Source organism: Rhinatrema bivittatum, chromosome 5 (assembly GCF_901001135.1).
Source record: "Rhinatrema bivittatum chromosome 5, aRhiBiv1.1, whole genome shotgun sequence".
Classification (NCBI taxonomy): Eukaryota; Metazoa; Chordata; class Amphibia; order Gymnophiona; family Rhinatrematidae; genus Rhinatrema; species Rhinatrema bivittatum.
In genome coordinates, this window is record NC_042619.1 from 6,586,579 (window position 1) to 6,609,231 (window position 22,653).

The 22,653-nt window shown below is 42.7% G+C and overlaps 1 protein-coding gene and 1 pseudogene across 2 annotated transcripts; both read right to left on the minus strand.

Annotated features, from left to right (window-relative positions):
- Window positions 1-3,562: 3,562 nt before the first annotated feature.
- Window positions 3,563-9,822, minus strand: LOC115091455 (olfactory receptor 51G2-like). 2 transcript variants are annotated; one of them, XM_029601676.1, is made up of 2 exons: window positions 9,797-9,822; window positions 3,563-4,478 (listed from the first exon to the last, which is right to left on the minus strand). In XM_029601676.1, exons 1-2 carry the CDS (start codon window positions 9,820-9,822, stop codon window positions 3,563-3,565), a joined length of 942 nt encoding a protein of 313 aa, XP_029457536.1. The 2 variants fall into 2 exon arrangements, with proteins under 2 accessions (XP_029457536.1, XP_029457535.1); XM_029601675.1 differs by lacking the exon at window positions 9,797-9,822 and adding an exon at window positions 7,711-7,745 and having other exon boundaries at window positions 3,563-4,481.
- Window positions 9,823-19,011: 9,189 nt separating this feature from the next.
- On the minus strand, window positions 19,012-19,948 carry LOC115091456 (annotated as a pseudogene).
- Window positions 19,949-22,653: the final 2,705 nt, after the last annotated feature.

The window sequence follows — 22,653 nt, forward strand, 5'->3', positions numbered from 1 at the left end:
AAAGGAAAAGGAAAAATACATTGCCTTAGTCCAAAAAATAAGGGGAGGAGATACAGACTTTGGGGAATTTATTAACAAAAGGAAATCAGTATAAGAAACAAGCTTAACTTACTACAAAGACAAGGTTAAATAACATTATTAAACGCCTTGAGAGGGCACTGAAGTTATAGACTTCTTCTGATCTATAAAGAAACGTAATTGTTCAGGGAGGAGGAAATTATTAGGGATGTGCAATCGTTTTGGATGACTTAGGCAATTTCAATGAAATTGCCTAATTCGTCCTGTTCGGGGACCCCGAAAACTGAAGGAATTTTTCCCGAAATTTTGGTAAAATTTGTTTTTTGGGTGAGTGCACACTAACCTGCAATTTCGGGTTCCAACGAAAAACGAAAGCCCGATCCACCGGAAAAATGAAATTTCCTGCGGCGGGCTGAAAACGAAGCCCAAAGCAAAAGGTTTGGGAGATACACATCTCTAGAAATTATATCTAGAACCAATGTAAGTAATAATACTTTTACACGGATATCTAAGCGAGAAAGTTGTGCCCAATGACAAAACTTTTTGGCGCATAGCAAGAAAGAATTCCCTTCTTTCTTGAGTGGATAAATCCAGATATGATTCCCATAAAAAGTAGCATGGGCTTTATGAAAGTAAATTCTCAAAATCGTATTTACATCTTGCTCAAAAACAAAAGAAACCAAAAGAGTCTCTTTTTCTGCAGCCTCTTCAACAGAACTCTCTAACACAGCAGAGACATCCAGCGGTGAGTCCGAACCCAAAGTATGGCCACTCCCAGCTCTTCTGCGAGAAGGCAAAAAATAGTTTGGTGATTGGTGGACAAGCTTCATCAGGCAAACCAAGAAATTCAATAAAATATTTCTTTAAGGTTTCTTTAACTGAAACCCCTGGTAATTTAGGAAAACTAAGAAAACACAAATTAAAACACCTAGAAAAGTTTTCAGGCTTTTCAATTTTCTTATGGATAGCATTCTTATCTTGTATTAAAGCGGCATTAACACTTTGAAGATTTTGTACTTACATTTCTACATTAGTTACCTTTAACTCAATCTCTTGAAATCTTTGGGAATGAGTCTCTCTGAGCTCTGTCACTGATTTTACCAATAGCCCAATGTCCACAGCACAATTAGAAATTGCTGAATCTACTCGGAGTAAAACAGATCATGAGGAATCTAAGGTAACTTCAGCAGGTCTTACCAAAGGTTGTAAAGGGAGACTCGAAGAGGGAGCTCTGTCTGGAGCTACAGCGCCCTGTGGAGAGCTATAAAGTTGCAAAATCTCTCCCAGTTCTCTGAGGGAGATGTTAACAGTGGCAGCTGGGTTTACTCCGCTAACAGCCCCTCCCGCCGAGGCTACAGTTGCGCCAATCTCCTGCGACGGCCTCAGCACCGTGCTGTCGGAATAGCCCGGCTGAAGTGGAGGAAGGCATTCAGGAGGGCTGAGAGAAAGGTCCAGCAAGTTCACCGCTCCTTCAGTGGAAGCCGCTAAGGACTGCGCTCCTCCTAAATCCATCAACCGGCTGAGAACCGAATCCAGTGTGCGATGGCCGGGGAGAGTCACAGATTTGGAGGGGAATTGCCTGGGCTTCCCTTTATGCTTTGGAGGTATGGTGAGAAATAAAGAAACAAATAAGATAGAGACACCTGCATGCACAGAGCCTTGCAAGTCACCATCTTGACTCCTCTTCTGTAACTAATTTTATTGATCTTCAGACTATAATACTTTGGTCAAACAAGGCATCAAACATGATCAAAATCAGAGACTTAGGGCAGTGAGAAAAGAGTTTTATTATGTGTTTTGTGATTGGTGTGTCCTGCACAATGGGAACTGGCATAGAGCCCAAGGTTGGGGAAAGAGCCAAACCTTTACCTTTTCAGAGACTCCCAACTGGCACATCTTACTCGTGTTTCCATTGTAGAACCTCCTCAGGCACTGTCACTCTTTGCAGTCTTCATCGTGTGGAACCTCATCTCTTCTGGGACCATGGAACCATGAGCTGACACTTGCAAATATCCATTTCCCCTGGTCATTGCAATGATAGCCCTCACTTAAGGGACCACAGGCAGTGTATTCTGACTCTGATTCTGATCAACAGGTGTCGTTATTAAGTGAGGTCTGTAATGTTTGCCTGGGGGTTGTGAATGCTTCCACCTCATTATCAACAGCCCTGATCAGCTGAAGTCAGGCTCATGGATCAAAACTAGATTTCCCATGTGATGATCACATCACTCCTTCTCCAGATTCCTTCAGAGGGTGAAATTCATCAGTCCATTAATCCTACTGAAGATGTGTTCAGATGCTGATGCTGCTGAATCCATCACTCTTCCTGTAGACTCCTGTAGGGACTGTCGCACATTAATCCAATGAAATCAATTACTATTACTGCACACTCATTCGGTTATTGACACTCTTCAATTGATCCCTTCTACATTCTACTTTAGGGACTGCCCACCTCAGTGAAACACTTCTGCATAGTTATTCAGATAATGGCATTCCTTAATCCATCACCTCTGCACATTTCTTTAGGGACTGTCCCACCTCAATCCAACACTTCTCCTGCAGACTCGTTCAGATCCAATCCATTATTTCTCCTTCAGTCTGTGTCAGGGACTGTCACATCTTCTGCAGACTCACTCAGACACTGATGCTCCTCAATCCTGAAATTCTAATAGGAATGAATTGAGAATGGCTTTAGGTGGTGGAGGTGAATGACATATTCTATTAGTTTGGATGTAAAAGGAAGAAGGAAGATAGGATAATAGTTTTCAGGTCAGGAGGCTCTAATGAAGAGATTTTGAGGAGAGGTGTGATCACAGCATGTTTGAATGTGGTGGAAAGACAGATGGAGGGGATGACCTCAGGAGAGATATAACTGAGGAACTAGCTGAGAATGCAAGCAGAGATGCAAGTAATGAAGCTAAAGGAGGACCAGAAATGAACAGTTTCCTCATCTGTGATTTCAGAAAAAGAAGAAAGGGTAGCAGGGGCTTAGAGAAGGGGGAGAGGAAAGATATTGGGGGATGTCAAGAGTTTCTGATGACAAACCCAAGATTAATCTTGGGACCTTAGTCTTGTGAAGTCCTCTGAGAATGAAGAAAATGAGAGGCAGAAGCCATCTGAGCAGAGTGGTGAGTACAGTGGTTTGGAAGCAAAGATGTTTCTCAGACTGACACTGGAAATTGGAAGGAGGCGAGCAGAACTTGAAATGTAGAAAGCTGGCAAATTTTAGCCAGAGGCACCACGCAGGAATGTAGGAAACAAACTCCTAAGCAAGAAGAAACTACTCTTGAAGATTACCTGAGAAATGGCCCTCCCCTGTACTGGAAAGTACAGGAAGCCTCTCACCAAGTCACTACAATAGCCAACAGGAAGAAGAGCGTGGGCGCTGCTGCTACATTTTGTGCTCTGTTGAACCTTTGCCCCTTCTACCTACATCCTTCTGTAAGGTGGAGTATCCCATACAAATTATTGTCCTTATTTTGGCTGTGAGAAAGGCTCTGACTCAGCTCTAACTTTGTAGGACTCACCAAGCTACGTTCAGCAGTTACCTCTGATCCTGCCTTGTAGTGATGAATATTTTGACCACTGCCCTCTGAATCTGTTTTGTTTTTATGCAGTAGATTACTGGGTTCAGCACAGGTGGACTTAGAAAACAGATGTTGCCCACTAGGGAGTAGATCACAAGAGGAACATTTTTACCCAATCTGTGCACCACAGACAGTCCAATAATAAGGATGTAGAAGATTAGGACAGCACAGATATGAGGCACACAGGTATTAAATGCCTTGAGTCGTTCTTCTTGTCTTGCAATATTCAGGACAGTCTTCATAATCGCCATATAAGATAAGAAAATAAACACAGAATCTATTCCTGTTGTGGAGAGAACTGCAAATAAGCCATAAATACTATTGATTCTGGTATCTGCGCAGGCCAGCTTCATTATATCAGGATGAAAACAGAATGAATGAGAAAGTGAATTGCTTTTACAAAATGGCAGCCTTTTCAGCAGAAGAGTTAAAGGAATTTCTAGTGCAACTATCCTCACTACAATGGCCACCCCAATCTTGGCTATGGTGGAATTGGTTAGGATGGAGGCGTATCTCAGAGGGTTACAGATAGCAATAAAGCGATCGAAGGCCATGGCCAAAAGCACTGAGGACTCCATGAGTGAAAAGGTTTGAAGGAAGAACATCTGGACTAAGCAAGCATCAAAATTAATTTCTTGGGAGTTAAACCAAAAGATACTTAGTATTGTGGGTAGTGTTGTCAGTGATAATCCTATATCATAGAGAGCTAGCATGGAGAGGAAGTAGTACATGGGCGTGTGGAGACTCCGTTCAGTTTTTATAAGAAATAGAATAAAGCAGTTTCCCAGAAGTGCAATAGCATACGCAGCACAGAAAAGGATGGAGATCCAGATGTGCTGAGCTTCCAGCCCAGGAATGCCGAGCAGGATGAAGGTCAAAGTATGGTGGTTTGTATTATTCAAATAATCCATCCTTGGACTGAGATGCTCCTGTGATGAATTTGAAGAGTCTCCTGCAATTGGAAAGAAAGGATTTAATAAATTCTGACTTCATGTGATAAAGCATGTAGATATCATGCAACAAAGCTTCAGCCTAAGCAGTAACAGCTGTTAATGCCTGGAGCACAATTGTCCTGAACTCCCCCTAATAAGAGAGAGATGAGAAGTGGCATAGATTGCGCAATAGATATGCTGCTCTAGACCAGTGGTTCAGTTGATCAATAAAGATGTCGCCCTTAGACCAGTGTTTTGATTGATCAATAGATATCCTGCTCTTACACCAGTGGTTTAGTTAATAAATATCAACAAAACTTTACTCAAATTATAAGGATCTCTCTTCATTACTTTAAAAAATATACCGGGGAGATCACGTGATGCGCTGAGGAGGAGGGATGTAGATCCCCTCCTCGGGCCCTGTTTCGCGCTCCCAGCCCCAACCAAACCCATCTTGAAATCCATTTACAATGAGGGCCGATCTGTAATTGTGAGCATTCACAGAGGGACTCACCTTCAGCTCCGATGGCGGCTAGAGCGGCGAAAAAGGAGAGAAAATGGGACAGGGCCCGCCCCGCAGATACCCCACCGCTGGAAGATGATGTAGGGCCGTCCGACGTGGCTCCGGCGGCTTGCGAAATCCAAACTGCGGTCGTGGAAGCTCTCGCACCCGAGCTGAAAAAGATCTCGGCTCAGCTCTTGGAACCGTCAGGTACTTTGGCGGGGTATGAGGCGCGCTTTGGAGAAGTGGAACAGCGTGTCTCTGGAAATCAAGATGGCCTCGTGGCGGCCCAAACCGAGATCGCGCAGCTCAAAACAACGCTGCGGAAATGCGAAATGCGGATCGAGGACCTAGACAATCGCTCTCACCGCTCAAATTTGCGATTTGTGGGGTTGCCGGAGACCCTTGAGGAAGGCGGCCTCACCCGGTTTTTGGAACAGTGGCTGCAACGGGAGCTGGGCCTCTCCTCGGTGACCGGCCCGCTCCGAGTGGAGCGTGTGCACAGGTTGGGGCCTCCGAGACCTGCGACCGACAAACCGAGGGTTATTATTGCCAAAATATAAAATTTTTCACACAAGGCCGAGATTTTGCGCGGTCTGCGGGAGGGGAAGTCGCTGTCCTATCAGAATAAGAAGATCCTGATTTTCCAAGATTACTCTGCCTCGCTAGCGGCGTGCCCTCGCTCCCCTGTGCAGCTAATTGTTTACCTTGGGGCTCCGGGCCGTTGTGGTCTATCCGGCTAGAGTGAGGGTCCAGACCCCAGGAGGGGTACGCTGGTTCGCGGGCCTTGAGGACCTCCGGGACTTTGTGAAGGAGCAGGAAAAACCAGAACAGCCCATGGGGGCCGGCTGAGTGAGGCCCAGTATTGGCACAGATGTTTATTTTTCCTTTTTTTTTAATCTCTTCTCTCTCTTTTCTCTTATCCTGGCCTTCTAAATCTGCCCCAGTTTTGGTTTTTGACAGCTGCGGAGGGCAATTTGAACATTTCCGTTAGCGCCCCGGGCCAGTGGCCTTAGGGACGGGTCCTGCCAGTATGTGGACACGAGGCCTGGTTATGGCTGGCCGGCCAGCATTGACTCTAGCCCAGGCTAAGGCACCCGGACTCTTCTAGCTGGGCTGGGGATGTCGTACTTAACTCTGCCACTCCTTGCCATTGCTCTCCGTGCTCCGGGGCGGGTTTGGTTGCCCCTGCGCCAGGGAGGGAGGCTACAGGAACTGTTTTAATGGCCGCTGGAGTCGTGCTCGTCGTCCTGCCTTCCCCAGGTTTTTTAGAGGGGCCAGGTTTGACTTCACGTTTTATGTTCTCTTTATGTGGGAATGAAGCTCTGTTAAGGATGGGGCTGGGTCTCGAGAAGGAGCCCAGCTTGTTCGGGGGTGATCTCGGATACTCATCAAGGGTATCCTGATGGAAGTGGGGGGAGGTTTGCTCAGCCTTGCTCTGTACAATTGTGCATTTATTCTGTTTTTGCAATGGTCTGCGTTCCGGGTTGTGGTTTTTTCACCTGTCCGACACTGCTGGGAGGGTCTTCCTTCCGACTCATTAATGTTTTGCAATAGGCCTCACCTGTCTGCAGGTGAATAGATGATGCGGAACGGTTCTCGTATACTTTCCTGGAATGTGTGTGGTATCCCTTCGCCTATTAAGCGGGCTAAGACCCTAACTACTCTAAAGAGGAAGTCTGCAGAGATGGCATTTTTACAAGAAACGCATCTCACTGACGGGGAGCTCTTTCAATCTCCAGGCTCTTGCCTGCAATGGGCTTCATACCAGTATCATATGTGAGCACTAGATTTTACGTCATTTACTTCTTCCCATATATTGATTTTAATTCCATTTAATTCCTTTCCTAAAAAATTGTTTTTCTTTTTATTATAATAAATTTTCACTTATCTTTCAATCACTCTCCATATATTTAATATTTCTCATTTATTGGAAGCTTCTCTCTGTATATTCAGCACTTCTCATTTGCTTGAAACTTCTCAATTGTTCTTACTTCCCACTGCGGTGCTCCCATTTATCTACACCCGATATTGGCAACGTTTCAATATGTTGCCGTGCCTTCTTCAGGGGATTCAATGTTGCTGCAATCAGCAAGAACATAGCAAACGCTCAAACACTACTAACAGCCCTTTACCTTATTTCTATTAACATACCTCATTCAGCTACAACTGGACTTACTCTCTTTTACAGCCTGTCCAGGCTTCACATCGCAGCTCTCCAAAATGGCGTTCAGCGCTTATACGTCCTTACCCGGAAGTGTGGTATTTATAGACAAACACCCACTTATGCAACATCCAATCAAAACTCCCACCTTACATATATACTGACCAATCCTGTGGGATGTACCGTGCTCAATTTAAAAATCCACTGTTGCTCCCTCCGCAATAACCTCAAATTCATATTGCCCCCTCGCACATCAAAACATAATACTTCTAACACTGTGAACCGTAGATCTTCAAATTCATGCCCCTTGTCTCCACACTGTTGCACCATAGGGGCTTCCATTTTTTTGTACTTCAGGGCGCTTTTTTGCTCAATCAGGCGAGTTTTCAATTTCCTCATTGTCTTCCCTATACACAGTAGTTCACATAGGCACCATATACATACATGAGTTTGCTAGATGAACATGTTGTTCTCATTTTAGGTTTATAACCCCGCAATTTTTGTAAGGGTAAATTACTGTTGGAATGTGCTTGTGCGCACATTGAGCATGCATTACACGGATAATTGCCCACTTGTTCATCAACTTTTTCCACATCTCCTCTATAAAATGACCGCACCACTTGATCTTTTATATTGCTCCCTTGTTGGAAGACTATCATCGGTTTATCCTTAAATACAGGATATAGCTGTAAAATATGCCAATGTCTTCTTGTTTCTTTTTACCACCCCCTGTATCTCTGAGGAACATGGTAATACACATGTTAAACGTTGTGGACTCTTTTTACTCCCAGTATTCAGTAGAAGATCTCTGTTATTCCATCGGGCCCTCTTCATAGCTCTATTCACCACTGTCTACTTGGACTCTCTACCTGGGTAACATCAAGCTAGGTTGAGAGAACATTGCACAAATCTCATCTTTGGGTGAGTTTCCTCACTCCAAAGGTCATCAAACCTTCACAAGAGAGCATTGTTCTGTTCATACGTCTCACTTTGAATGTCAAAATAGCCCCTAACCCCTACACTAATACTTAAACCTCACCTCAAGAGACTAGGGAGGCCTCATATACAGGTATAAATACCTACCTAGTATGAGGGCATTGTGGCTAGTCTCCCTCTCTCTCTCTCACATAGCTAGGCTGGATCTCCAGGAGCTTAAAACTACTAAAAACAGCATTTGCGAAAACATCACATAGCGTGATAAAGCCCAATCGCACGGCTTTACGCAAATGAAAAAGGTGTAGTTAAAATGTGCATTAAAGCTGTGCGATATGGCTTCACAAATTACGAAGCCAGCCCACTTGGCCACAAATCCCGCCCCAAACTCCTCCCCTGTTTCTAATTTACATGGCGTTTTCGCATGCATTAAAGGCGTTTTTTTCAATGCGAAAATGCCTTAATACCTGCAAAAACGCCATATAGCAGTGACCCCCTTAGCGTGTACTAATGTGATAATAACCTTTACATTTGGCAAACCCATTCTACGAGAAAACCTAAATTCCACCCTGTACCTTGGGGCTGTTTGAGCCACTCAGCCTTTCTTCCATGCTCAGGTCTTACACCTTGGAGTTTTCTTTGCCACTCTGCCTTGCTTTCGTACCCCAGTGCTCATACCTTGCCAGTCTGGGGGGGCTGCTTTGCATTTCTCATGGTGCTTTGTAGCCTTCCAGCCACTTTTTGTGTACTTGTCTCCTTTATCAGCATCTGCCTTGGAGGTTTTCTGCAACCTTTTCTGCTTTGTTGCCCATTCATGCTGCTGTAGGATACTAATGCCACTTTTGGTGTCGCATTGCCACTTGAGATGCCTTCAAGGGTTTATGGCACTGTTCCTGGTGCCCTTTTTCGGAGTTTTGGGGTGAGGACAGAAAAGGGGGAGGAGTAGCTCTTTATGTCAAAAACAATATCCAAGCAATTGAACTGCAATGATTTGGAGGCAGAGAAAAAGCATTATGGGCCGTCCTAAAGAAAAGATGATGGTGCATCCATTTTTACTGGAGTGGTATATACAGGCCTCCTACTCAAACAGAAGAACTGGACAGAGAGCTGATAGAAGACATACAAGGAGATGTGTTGATTGTTGGAGATTTTAATTTGTTGGACGTGGTATGGCTTCATATCACACAAAGGATACGGAGAAGAAGCACGAAGACCCGAGTTTTGCAGTTCAAAAATGCAGACTTTGCTGAAATGGGAAAATTCCTGGAAGTGGAATTTGAAGATGGGGAGAAAATGGGAGAGGTGACCAACGGTGGGCCAAACTAAAAGGAGCAATTACAAAAGCAACAACTCTATATGTTAGAAAAGTAAACAAAAGTAAGAGAAATAAGAATGCAATCCGATTCACAAAGGCGGTGGCTGATGTAATAAAAGCAAAAGAAGCAGCGTTTAAGAAATATAAAGGATCCCAAAAAGTGGAATACAGGGAGGATTATCTGGTGAAACTGAGGGAGACAAAAAAAGTAATCAAGAAAGCAAAAAGTAGGCAGAGGAAAGGATTGCCAAGGAGGTAAAGTGAGGTGACAAAACATTTTTCAGAAACATCAGAGAAAGGAGAAAGGTCCATAGTGGTTTAGTGACACTGAAAGGTGATAAGGATCAATGGGCGGAGAGAGATGAAGACATGGCGGAAATATTAAACAAATATTTCAGTTCAGTGTTCACTAAAGAAGACCCTGGAGAAGGACCATCACTTGTTAACATAACTGTAGAAGGAGGTGTAGTAGACGAAACTCCATTTACCGAAGAGAATGTATGAGAAGAGCTCGGAAAACTGAGAGTGGACAAAGCAATGGGGCCTGATGAGGTTCATCCCAGGATACTGAGGGAGCTCAGAGATGTGCTGGCAGGTCCGCTGTGGGACCTGTTCAATAGATCCCTGGATAAGGGTGTGGTAGCAGTTACTACCCTTAACAGAAACATGGAGGTAACCTGCACGGAGCGGCAGTTACTACCCTTAACAGAAACTTGGGGGTGACCTGCATGAAGCAGCAGTTACTGCCCTTAACAGAAACATGGAGGTAACCTGCACGGAGCGGCAGTTACTACCCTTAACAGAAACTTGGGGGTGACCTGCATGAAGCAGCAGTTACTGCCCTTAACAGAAACATGGAGGTAACCTGCACGGAGCGGCAGTTACTACCCTTAACAGAAACTTGGGGGTGACCTGCATGAAGCAGCAGTTACTACCCTTAAGATAAGGCTGGGGGTGATCTGCATGGAGCAGGAGATACTATCCTTAACATAAACATGGGGTAATTGTATGGAGTGGCAGTTACTACTTAACAGAAATATGGGGGTAACTGCATGGAACAGCAGTTACTACCATAAGAAACTTGCTGGGCAGGCTGGATGGACTATTTGGTCTTTTTCTGATGTCATTACTGTGTTACTGTTTTACTATGATAACTGTCTGAATAAATGCTTCAGAAAAATGTTTGCTTTATAAAAGAATCCCATTGTTGAAGATTTTAAATAACGTGAATATAATCCAGTTTAGATGTAAATAGCCACTGGATTCACAAATAGTGACATCTATCATTTATTTTAAGATAATGTCATGCATATGTCTGCATGTACAGCAGAGTTATAGTTTGCTGTTATCACTGTTTATCTCCTGGTACGTTTACTGTTTGGAAGAATCAATGTTAGCAGGAATGAAGCAGGATTCTAGCAGCCATATGATAGATCAGAAGAAAGGACCAAAGTGTTTTTGGAAAACTCATGTACAATAATCATATTAGAAATTAAGGCAATATCTGAACGTGCAGTCAAATTACAATTGTTATCCATCCAGCATGGGGAGAATGACAGCACTGATTCCACCTACTCAGACCACAGGACGGTTAACGACAGAACCTCTACGTATCCCTCCATCTTACCTAAATCGGAGAAAAACTAAAGACAAGTCCGTATCCTTTCCTGTTACCCAGGTCACAGAAGCCCTGATGGTTGGGATTATCTTCCCCATCCAGGAAATCAGGATGCGAGTGCACTGAGCAGGGATACCCGGGGTCTCTGCCAGGCTCACAGTGTGGGAGAATTTATAATGAATCTTCAGTAAATCCCACCGGGCTCTCACAGTCTGGGGCTTCTCTGCTGCTGCTCCTGGGATTTTTACAGTAAGTGCAAGGAAATTAGAGTCCAGACAGATGATGTCTAATATTCATACAGCTCTCACATAGTCTCTTCTGAGAGCCACTTTCTCTGTGTGTAACTATAGAATGGAATTTCCTCCTGGAGCGATCTGGACTCGATGCAGTTAGCCGGATACAGAACTTAGAGCCAGGAATATGCAGCCCTCACTGCAAACTGTTTCTGCTCTCTTGTGTTCCTTGTGCCATCTTGTACCATCCTTTACATGGGTAAACGACGCGCCTTCACTGTTATAAAAAGGTCCTCAGTGTGAGTAAAAAGCATGCGTTGTTTCACAGCGCACATAGTTTATACCTGGGAGAAGAAAGGAGCGGGGTTAGATCTAGGGAGGATTTAATTTTTGTGATCCCTGTGGGGCCTTTAGTGTGCCTGCCAGCTCACATTTTGAAAAAAAAAAAGCATAACCACATCACTCCAACACTTATTTCACTTCATTGGCTACCAATAAGATACAGGATTGAATACAAAGTACTATCCATCCTACATAAAATTATATATGGAAAACAAGAAAATTGGCTAAGCCCCTCTATAAAACTGCATACCCCAAACAGCAACCTTAGATCAGCAAATAAGGGACTTCTAAAAACACCACCAACTCATTCAAATCAATCTCCCTTGGTAGCCCAAAACTCTGGAACTCCCTACCAACTGAACTCAGAACTCAAGAAAACCTAAAAACCTTCAAAAAAGATATAAAAACATGGTTGCTCAACAAAGCATACCAACTCACCCAATGAACAACACAACAACATCGCCCTCCAATCCATCCTGAAGAATAAATGAAATTCATCACAACTATGTATTATAAACAAGAAGTGAAACATAAAAACTGAACAGTAATCTTGCATATGATACACCCTATGTTTAACAACAGTTTGAACCTTTGGAATCCCTGTTTAACCCTCCTTATCCCTGTAACATTGTATTTTGTAAACTGTTATGATGGCGTTCTTTTGTCGATTCTGAATGACGGTATATAAAACTCGTTAAATAAATAAATAAAAAGAAGCTACGCAGGGAGTTTCCCTTTGAAAATGGGCTTGCAGGCTCTCAGGCAGGAAGTTTCACAAGGTGTTTAGACGACGTAGATGCCGGAAAAGGAGAAGGTGCCAGGTACCAGGGGAGGTGAAGTTTCAGCGTATTTGCCCCCTCAGACTCAGCCTGGGAGTAAAGCAGTTAAGTTTCCTTTTTGAAAAGAAGCCTTAAAGTCAGTGGACACAAAAGTGAAGGAAAGCATAGGGGTGGTGAGGAGTGGACTGAGAATTTTCACCCTGGGAATATACCCTGTCACATTACGCAGTAAATCTTTAGTCAGATTCAGCAGCCTATTTATTTATTTATTTATTTATATGAAATCTTACATTCTGCTAACTTCCAGATAATTGACAAAATAAGTGCAAGATTTTCAGGCTGAAAAAGAGAACTCGATTTTCAAACACAAAGTAGCCTGCCCTTTATTTGCTCTCTTTCTATGCCCATGTCAGAACATTCTCTCTGAGACAGGCCATAGTTACAGCAGTTGGCAGTAGACGACAATACCCTCCCCATCAAAGGAGACAGCAGAACAAATATCAATGGCATGCTATCTGCCAGAGCCCATAGAAGACGAAGCCACAGATCCGTCGGGTATATCAGGCACATGAAGCTACAATGTGGCCCAGCATTTCCTGTGCTGCCCACCAACTAGTGTGCCTGGTAAAAGGGTATTCTCAATGGAAGGGGACATCATGAGCTAACATCATTTGTGGCTGGTGCAAGAGATGGTGGAAAAGTTGGTCTTCTTAAAAATAAACTTCCCTCTGTTGGATTTCTGGGAATTATCATGCAAGTGGCAGGAGGACTGCATATATATCTACAGAGAACCAATGCCCATAGTATTGGTCCTCTGCACCTTGTGTTTTATTGTTTGTCTATTTATTTATTTACTTATTTAAAATGATTTATATACTATATACTCCATAGATTGATGTGGTTTACAATAAGAACATTCATAATAAACATAAAAAAACATAAACATAAAAATCCCTAGAGAAGGAGATAGCCATTTTATACTGAATTATAAAGAACAAAGATGGATCTTTGAATTGTCAATGGAATTCCCTCGGGCATGAATGACACCATTGAAAGCTGATTGGTTGCAACATGAGCTGAATGTAAGCTTAAATACATCCCTTTAAAAATGGCGGATCTTTGATTTGAAACGCCACATAATGAAGCAATTTTTTTCCTATTCCAGACACGCATGTAAGTTAAATTCATATAGCTTTTCAATTTGGAATGTACTGGACACTTATAGCATGTACTTCATGTTTTTCTTTTAAAAATATAAGCCCCTGACGAAGTTTATGAAACACCAGTGCCTGGACGGATAAGTTTCATAAAAAATCTTTTTTCATTCAAAATGATGCTGGAGGGATAATATTCTCCTCTATAAAGAAAAGTTTAAAAAATTTGAAAAAAAATTCATACAATACTTGTTACTTTAAAGACTGTGGCAATTGAGAAACAACGTGAATCACCCCATGATTAAGCATATTGAGCAAACACTACAAACAACGAGTGTTTTGAACGTTAAAACGCTTTCGCAGCGTAAGTGTGCAAGTGCTCAAGGATGAGGGTTTAACAGGTTGACTTTCTCATCTTCATATGTGATTATTCTCTATTTTTTGTTACAATTCCTATCACATATTGTACCAGTTTTTTTATTTTTTGGTGATTTTGATGCCACTCTGTTGTTTGCCGTACTCCACACTATACATCTTGGGAGTTTTGGTGCCACCCTGCTAGTTGTCATGCCCCAGTTTCTATCTCTTTGGAAATATGATGCCACTGTGCTATTTGCCATACACACACTCTAAGCTTTGGAGTTTTCATGCCACAGTTACTATTGTTTTGCCCCCTCACTTGCTGTTGGGTGTTCATTCCACTCTTGATGCTGCTTTGCTCCTCTCATAGGGCCTCATTTTCCAAGCCGCTCGCACGTGATACCAGGATGGGGGCGGAAGACGAGGAGTCGGGGCATCACCGGGGCCGACTCTGCGCCAACACCACGGACAACGAAAAGGTAAGTGCCTTTTCGCTGCCTATTTCGCTCCCAATAGCTTCACCTCCTATGGTGGCGCTATTGGGTGCGAAACCGGCAGTCATTGCACCGCAACAGTGCAATCACTGCTGGCTAGCGCAGGCCCGCCCCCCGCCCCTCATCTTCTCAAGTATCGCAGGCCTACGATACTTTAGAAAATGAGGCCCATAGTGGCTTGAAATGTAGCTTCCTCTGTTTGAGTTACTTTGTCCTGTAACCGCAATATAGTTTATTTATTTATTTATTTATTACATTTCTGTACCGTCACTCTGTATCCAAGTCTAACGGTTTACAATTATACAATAACATAAAACCAAATCATATAATCATGTAAAATGAATACATACAATAAAAGAATTAAAAATAAAAGAAAGCTTTAAAACATTTAAAAATGAAAGCAATTATAAAAGCCTAAAACTTTTTATGTTTTGACATTGCCATAATCCATGAGCCTTAGTCCCTTTTTATTATACCAACTCTCATATGCATGCTCGAACAGCCAGGTCTTCAGGTTCTTTTTAAAAATCAGGACGTTTTTTGCAATCTTAAATAAGAGGAGAAGGAATTTCAGAGTATAGGGCCAGCCATCGAGATAGCACTTTCTCTCCCTTCAGGCAAATGTGCAGATCGGACCTCAGGTTCCTTTGTGGGATGTGTAAGTGTAATGAGGCATTTAGCCATTCTATTTTATCACTGTAGATTGATTTATGTAATAAATTCTAATTAGCCGGGAGCCAGTGTAGGTGTTATGTGATCAAATTTATTTCCACCAGTTAAAACACTGGTAGTCACTTTTTGCAGTAACTGTAATGGTCATAAAGAGCTAGCTGTAGACCAAGAAAAACCACATTACAATAGTCACGATTAGAAAAATCAAAGTGTGGAGTACAGTATGAAAGTCATTATGTGACAAAAAAAGGGGTTCAATCATTTTAGCATGTGTGATTTACCATAGCATCTCCAATTTTCTGGCTAATTTCTTTCTTCAGATTACGATCACTACCTATAATTATACCATGGCCTAGAGTTTGGTTTGCTATTTCAATTTGCCATGAATCTGTTTTAAAAATATTTGTACTTGATGGTGATTTTCTATTCACTAAGGGGTAGATTTTATAATTTTGCGCAAAAAGAAGACATCGTCAATATACCGAGTCCAGTGGGAAATGTATGAAAAAATTGGAGCAGGGTATAGCAATTGTTCTTCAAAATTTGCCATATAAAGATTGGCAAGGCTATGGATGCTCTTTAAATTCGCAGATCTCACTGGCCCTTGATGAAGGCTTTTGAAGCCGAAATGCGGTCCGTGTTGGGCTTGGCGCTGTGTATGACCTCACAACCATGTCTCTGCTGTTTCTTCGATCATAGAAAGCTAAGTGCATTTGTGCAAAACTTTGCAAATGTTGCATACCCTATTATGGGCCATTCTAATGTTCACTTGAGCAAAAAGAATTTTTTTTTAAAAAGTTGAACCTGACACCGATTGACCTATGATTATACTATCGGTATACTTTGTGCTAACTAGCATTATATATGTATGCCTTGTATGAGGTCTTCTGCTAAGTTAATTTCAACATCACGCTGTGTACTTACACTGGTATTAGAGATTTATGCTTGGGTTCATAGCTTTTTGACTTTATAGCTTGTTGTGTTGCTATTCCCTCCCTGATATTGGTTGCTATAGGATAGTATTGGTCACTCTAGATATTATCAAACAGCTTCTCAACCAAATGGAGTTAGTTATTAACATAGAGAAAACAGAATTCCTTCATCTAGAAAGAAAAAATCTAAAAATCATCCATAATCCTATTACACTCAAAAACAACCAAAAGATTGAACTAGCTGAAAAAGTACGCAACCTAGGTCAAAGGTAGCGCCGGCGCCATTTTGCGCAAAATGGCGCCGGCCATACGGCAACACGATTCGACTGCAGGAGGTCATTCCGGACCCCCGCTGGACTTTTGGCAAGTCTTGTGGGGGTCAGGAGGCCCCCCCTCCAAGCTGGCCAAAAGTCCCTGGGGGTCCAGCGGGGGTCCGGGAGCGATCTCCTATGCTCCTGCCGTCGGGGAACAAAAAAACAAAATGGCGCCGGCACTACCTTTGCCCTATCATATGACAGGTCAAACGTAGCGCCGGCGCCATTTCTACAACGCACCCGGACGTCCGAGAGTAAAAGATAACACCGGGACCCTTCCTCGGGACCCCAGGTAATTTAAGGCATTTTGGGGGGGTTTGGGGGGGGTGGGGGATTTATTTTAAAGGGTCGGGTGGGTTTTAGGGTTGTTTTAGTGTGCCGGTTTTCCCGCCCTCCCCCTTCCCCTCCCCCCCCCACTGGACCCCAGGTAATTTAAGGCATTTTGGGGGGGTTCGGGAGGGTGGGGGATTTATTTTAAAGGGTCGGGGTGGGTTTTAGGGATGTTTTAGTGTGCCGGTTTTCGATTTACACGATTTACACGATATTTAAAAAATCCCAAACTGCGACGATCCGATTCCCTCCCCCTCCCAGCCGAAATCGATCGTTAAGACGATCGATCACCACCGATTCACATCTCTAGTCTTTACAATCGCAGCACAAAAAAACAAAAAAAACGGACTTTTCTCCTCCCTGAAGCCTAGGTAAACTTTGTATTTTTATTTTTTGTACCTTATTTACAAGATGTAACATCAAGTAGGCCTCGCTGAGAGGAGCGCAAAATTCTTAAGGGTTCATAGAATTTCAAAATTGCATTTCCCCATGGGCACAATTGAACATTAATTATTTAAGTATGCCCGTTCCATCCAATAGTACCCTGCGCCGTGAAAACAGTGATAAACACCTCTTTTAGTATTCCAAAAGAGCTCCTAAATAGCTGGAAAATAAACACCTAAATTTACAATTTATAAACACCAAAACTCAGAAGCTTGTATATAATAAAAATATTTATTTTCATTCTCTGTGACTATCTGACCAATTCATCACTTCAAAGACAGGCGTTATCTTTAATGGATTTATAATTGAAACTTCTTAAGGTATGTGCTTGTTAGTGAGAAAATGCTTCATTGTTTGTCTCACTCATTTAAAATGACTTAATTTACATAATTACTTAATATTATATCCATTTGGCAAGGTGAAATCTCAGGGTGTTCTGTCTTACAATAGCTGTACTATAGGTTGAACTTTCGTCAACAAGTGCCACAGATCAATATTTCATCTGTTTTCTTATTCCATAAGATTTCCTGAGAAATGTCCTTCAGATGGAGGAGAATGTACGGCAGATCCTCCCTGATCATCTCTGCAGTCAGTAGGAAAGACGGAGCTAGGATGCTGCTGCCACACTGGACTGCATTTCAGCCTTTATCCTTCCTACTCACATCCCTGCTCTAACATGGAGTCCTGTCACACACATTATTAGAATTTTGGCTGTGAGGAAGACCCTCTCTTGACTTTGGCCTTGTAGATGCCGCCATGCAGCATTCAACAGTTAGATTTGACCTGCTTCAACAGCAGTTTGATATTTCTCTTTCAGTGCATATCCAGCATAACTCTCTGCTTCAATGGCAGGGGAATGAAGAAAAGTAGATCTATATACAGACAACAACCAACAAGGACTGAATTACATAATCTGGGTAAACAAATAAGCATGAACATAAGAACATGCCATACTGAGTCAGACCAAGGGTCCATCAAGCCCAGCATCCTGTTTCCAACAGTGGCCAATCCAAGCCATAAGAACCTGGCAAGTACCCCAAAAAACTAAGTCTATTCCATGTTAAAGTTGCTAGTAATAGCGATGGTTATTATCTAAGTCAACTTAATTAATAGCAGGTAATGGACTTCTCCTCCAAGAACTTATCCAATCCTTTTTTAAACACAGCTATACTAACTGCACTAACCACATCTTCTGGCAACAAATTCCAGTGTTTAATTGTGAGTTGAGTGAAAAAGAACTTTCTCTGATTAGTTTTAAATGTGTCACATGCTAATTTCATGGAGTGCCCCCTAGTCTTTCTATTATCCGAAAGAGTAAAAAACTGATTCACATCTACCCGTTCTAGACCTCTCATGATTTTAAACACCTCTATCATATCCCCCCTCAGCCGTCTCTTCTCCAAGCTGAAAAGTCATAACCTCTTTAGTCTTTCCTCATAGGGGAGCTGTTCCATTCCCCTTATCATTTTGGTAGCCCTTCTCTGTACCTTCTCCATCACAATTATATCTTTTTTGAGATGCGGTGACCAGAATTGTACACAGTATTCAAGGTGCGGTCTCACCATGGAGTGATATAGAGGCATTATGACATTTTCCGTTTTATTCACCATTCCCTTCTTAATAATTCCTAACATTCTGTTTGCATGGATGTAGCTTGCTTATTGCGGTGGTTACTACCCCTAACTAATTAAGCTAGATACTTCACTTAGATGCAGCTCCAACACTGCTCTCTACATTAATGGTGGGGGTGGAAGGGAATAGAACCAAAAGGTTACTAAGAGCCAAGAATAACAGATAAGTATGAGAAAAATAAAAGTGTGAAACTTGCTGAGCAGACTGGTTGGGCCATTTGGTCTTCTTCTGCCGTCATTTCTATGTTTCTATGTTTCTATTTTGTCCTGAATATTCTGAGAACTGCTCTCTGGATCTGTTTTGTTTTTATGCTGTAGATGATTGGGTTTAGCACAGGTGGAAGCAGAATGTAGATGTTGCCCATTAGAAAGTAGACAACAGGAGGAGCATTTTTCCCAAACCTATGCACTGCAGCCAATCCAATCATTGGGATGTAGAAGATTAGGACAGTGCAGATATGGGACCCACAGGTGTTCAATGCCTTAAGAGGTTCTCGTGATGAAATACGCAGGACAGTCTTGATAATTGCCATGTAAGATAAGAGAATGCACACAGAGTCTATTCCAGCTGTGGAAACGACCACAAATAATCCATAGAGGTTACTGATTCTGGTATCTCCGCATGCAAGTTTTAGCATATCAGAATGGAAACAGAATGGATGAGAAAGTAGACGGGTCCTACAGAATGGCACTCTTTTCAGGAGAATGAGTAAAGGAATTTCTAGTGCAGTTACCCTCACTACAATGGCCATCCCGATCACAACTATAACCTGATTGGTTAAGATGGAGGCATATCTCAGAGGGTTATGGATTGCAATAAACCGATCAAAAGCCATGGCTAAGAGCACCGAGGACTCCATGAGAGAAAAGGTATGAAGGAGGAAACTCTGAGCCAGGCATGTATCAAAATTAATTACATGAGAATTAAACCAAAAAATACTTAGCATTGTGGGTAATGTAGTCAGTGACAATCCTATATCATTGATCGCTAACATGGAGAGGAAGAAGTACATTGGTGAATGGAGACTACGATCCATTTTTTATAATAAATAGAAGAGTGCAGTTTCCCAGAAGTGCAGTAATATATAATACACAGAAAGGGATGGAGATCCAGATGTGCGAAGCTTCCAGCCCGGGAATACCAGCCAGAATGAAGCTTATAGGACTGTAATCTGTGTTGTTAGAAGAATCCATACTTAGACTGTGAAGCGTTCGTGTTGATTTTGAATGATCTCCTGCATTTGGAAAGAAAAGTATGAATAAACCATGACTTCATGTGATAATGTATATACATGTAACCCCTTTTCAGGCCACACAAAATGTCAGAAGGCCTGACGCCTGTTTGAGAGCCGAGCAAGCCCCAGCCTTTATGTTAGTACAAAAAACAGAATGATGGCGCATATGTTGTAGTGGACCTGTCCAGAGACTAGGGCTGTATTTAGCATGCTGGGTAAGGAAAAGGCTTCCTTCCAGCTTCCCAGCTTCTTACACAACTAAAAGCAGCCGCTGTCACCCCCGAGGAGTACCTTCAAACAACAGTCTTTATTTCACAGAATCTGGAGATACCAGCAGTCAGAGCAAACTCGTATAAATGGTGGCTTGTCAGGGTACATAAATGTCTAACAAGAACAAGAGAACAATGAAACCTGCTCTAATGATCCCTTTCAGAAAACCCCAACTCTTCTACACCCCCCACCCCTATATTTAATAGTTTACTATTCCAGTTATTCACCTCATACAATGTGGAAGGTGAAATATTTAATGTGAATCTTTAATGCAATCTAACTGACAAGGTTACTATTCCAGTTATACACCTCATATAGTGTGGAAGGGAAAGATTTAATGTGAATCTTTAATGGAATCTTACTGACAAGTTTACAATTCCAGTTATACACCTCATACAGTGTGGAAGGCGAAATATTTAATGTGAATCTTTAATGCAATCTAACTGACAAGGTTACTATTCCAGTTATACACCTCATACAGTGTGGAAGGCGAAATATTTAATGTGAATCTTTAATGCAATCTTACTGACAAGTTTACAATTCCAGTTATAGACCTCATACAATGTGGAAGGTGAAATATTTAATGTGAATCTTTAATGCAATCTAACTGACACATTTACTATTCCATACAATGTGGAAGGTCAAAGATTTAATGTGAATCTTTAATGGAATCTTACTGACAAGTTTACAATTCCAGTTATACACCTCATACAATGTGGAAGGCGGAAGATTTAATGGGAATCTTTAATGCAAACTTACTGACAAGTTTACTGTTTCAGTTATGCATTTTATGCATTGTGGAAGGGAAAGATTTAATGTGAATCTTTAATGCAATCTAGCTAACATACAGAAAACTTTGTTGAAAAAACATATTTATAAAGAATTTAAATGTTACAGAAAAGACAACATTATCACTGAGTAAATAATGACAAGGAGGGAAAAAAAATAACATTTTTGCACATAAATTTAATTATATCAAGTCCTTCATTACAAAGCAGGATACAAAGAAACAAAAAAAGATATACAAAGAAAATTTACCTTAAAATGGGATCCAGAATGCCCTTAGAAAACATAGGAAACAGTAAGCATTTTCCTCAGTCTGGCAAGGAAGACCTGGAGCCACTAATCTTATCTTAACTCTGGATCTTTGCTGGTGAATCTCTAGAAAAAAACAGGAGTTAGGCTGGTTTCAAAAAATATACATTTTTGTTCTCTTGGTAATTGACTTTATATTTACAAATGTAATTAAGAAAAAATGTAGCCCCCAAAGCGATCATCTGAGATCATAAGTGCAAGAAACACTGCCTAGGAATTTGGGCCTCCCTTTTCAATTCTGGAAATATTTCAATCGGTTGAGCCAGGAATTATTTTTATCTTGCTTAAGAAAATTACCCCATCAGGCTATAGGTACAAGAAGAACTCTATCATGTGATTACGGGGAGAATTTTCGGAAGCTGTTTACCCAGGAAACTGGCAGCGGGCAAATTACCCAGACTGTCCCTGGGTAAAAGTAAGCCCGAGGATCTGCCACGCAGTGCTTTCACCCAGGGAAACAAATAGGAGGTGCTGCCGCAGTGCTGCTTCTCTGTTCTCTGGTGTGCCAGCCATAGGCGCCCGTAATTGTATGCGTTTTAAAGGCCCGTGGCAGAAGAGCCCAGCCGGCGCACCACGATCATGTCACGCGGCTGGGTGTTTAAATCCAAGCGAGACTCCAGCAGCTTGCCCTCGCAACGAGCCCGTGGCAGAAGAGCCCAGCCGGCGTACCACGATCATGTCACGCGGCTGGGTGTTTAAATCCAAGCGAGACTCCAGCAGCTTGCCCTCGTAACGGGCCCACGGTGGAGGAGCCCAGCCTGCGCACCACGACCATGTCACGCGGCTGGGTGTTTAAATCCAAGCAAGACTCCAGCAGCTTGCCTTCGCAACAGGCCCGCGGTGGAAGAGCCCAGCCGGCGCACCACGATCATGTCACGCGGCTGGGTGTTTAAATCCAAGCGAGACTCCAGCAGCTTGCCTTCGCAACGGGCCCGCGGTGGAGGAGCCCAGCCGGCGCACCACGATCATGTCACGCGGCTGGGTGTTTAAATCCAAGCGAGACTCCAGCAGCTTGCCTTCGCAACGGGCCCGCGGTGGAGGAGCCCAGCTGGCGCACCACGATCATGTCACGCGGCTGGGTGTTTAAATCCAAGCGAGACTCCAGCAGCTTGCCCTTGCAATGGGTCTCCTGCCTTCACAGTCCGTGTTGCATCGTTCCTGTTCTTGCCTTGTCCCTGTCTGGTCCAGCCTTACCTCATCCAGCTTTCCCGTCTGTCCTTGTCCTCTCCCTCAGCCTGACTTCCTGTTATCCACCTCTCAGTTCCAACTTGGCTCTGATCCCGCTTGCCTGCTTCCTGG

What these genes read in the sequence shown, in the direction of transcription:
- LOC115091455 (XM_029601675.1), bottom strand. Translation starts at nt 7,745, where the DNA reads ATGTGCGCACAAGCACATTCCAACAGTAATTTACC. An exon ending in CATTCCAACAGTAATTTACC is followed by an intron (nt 4,482 to 7,710) that starts CTTACAAAAATT and finishes CCACCATACTTT; the next exon opens with GACCTTCATCCTGCTCGGCA.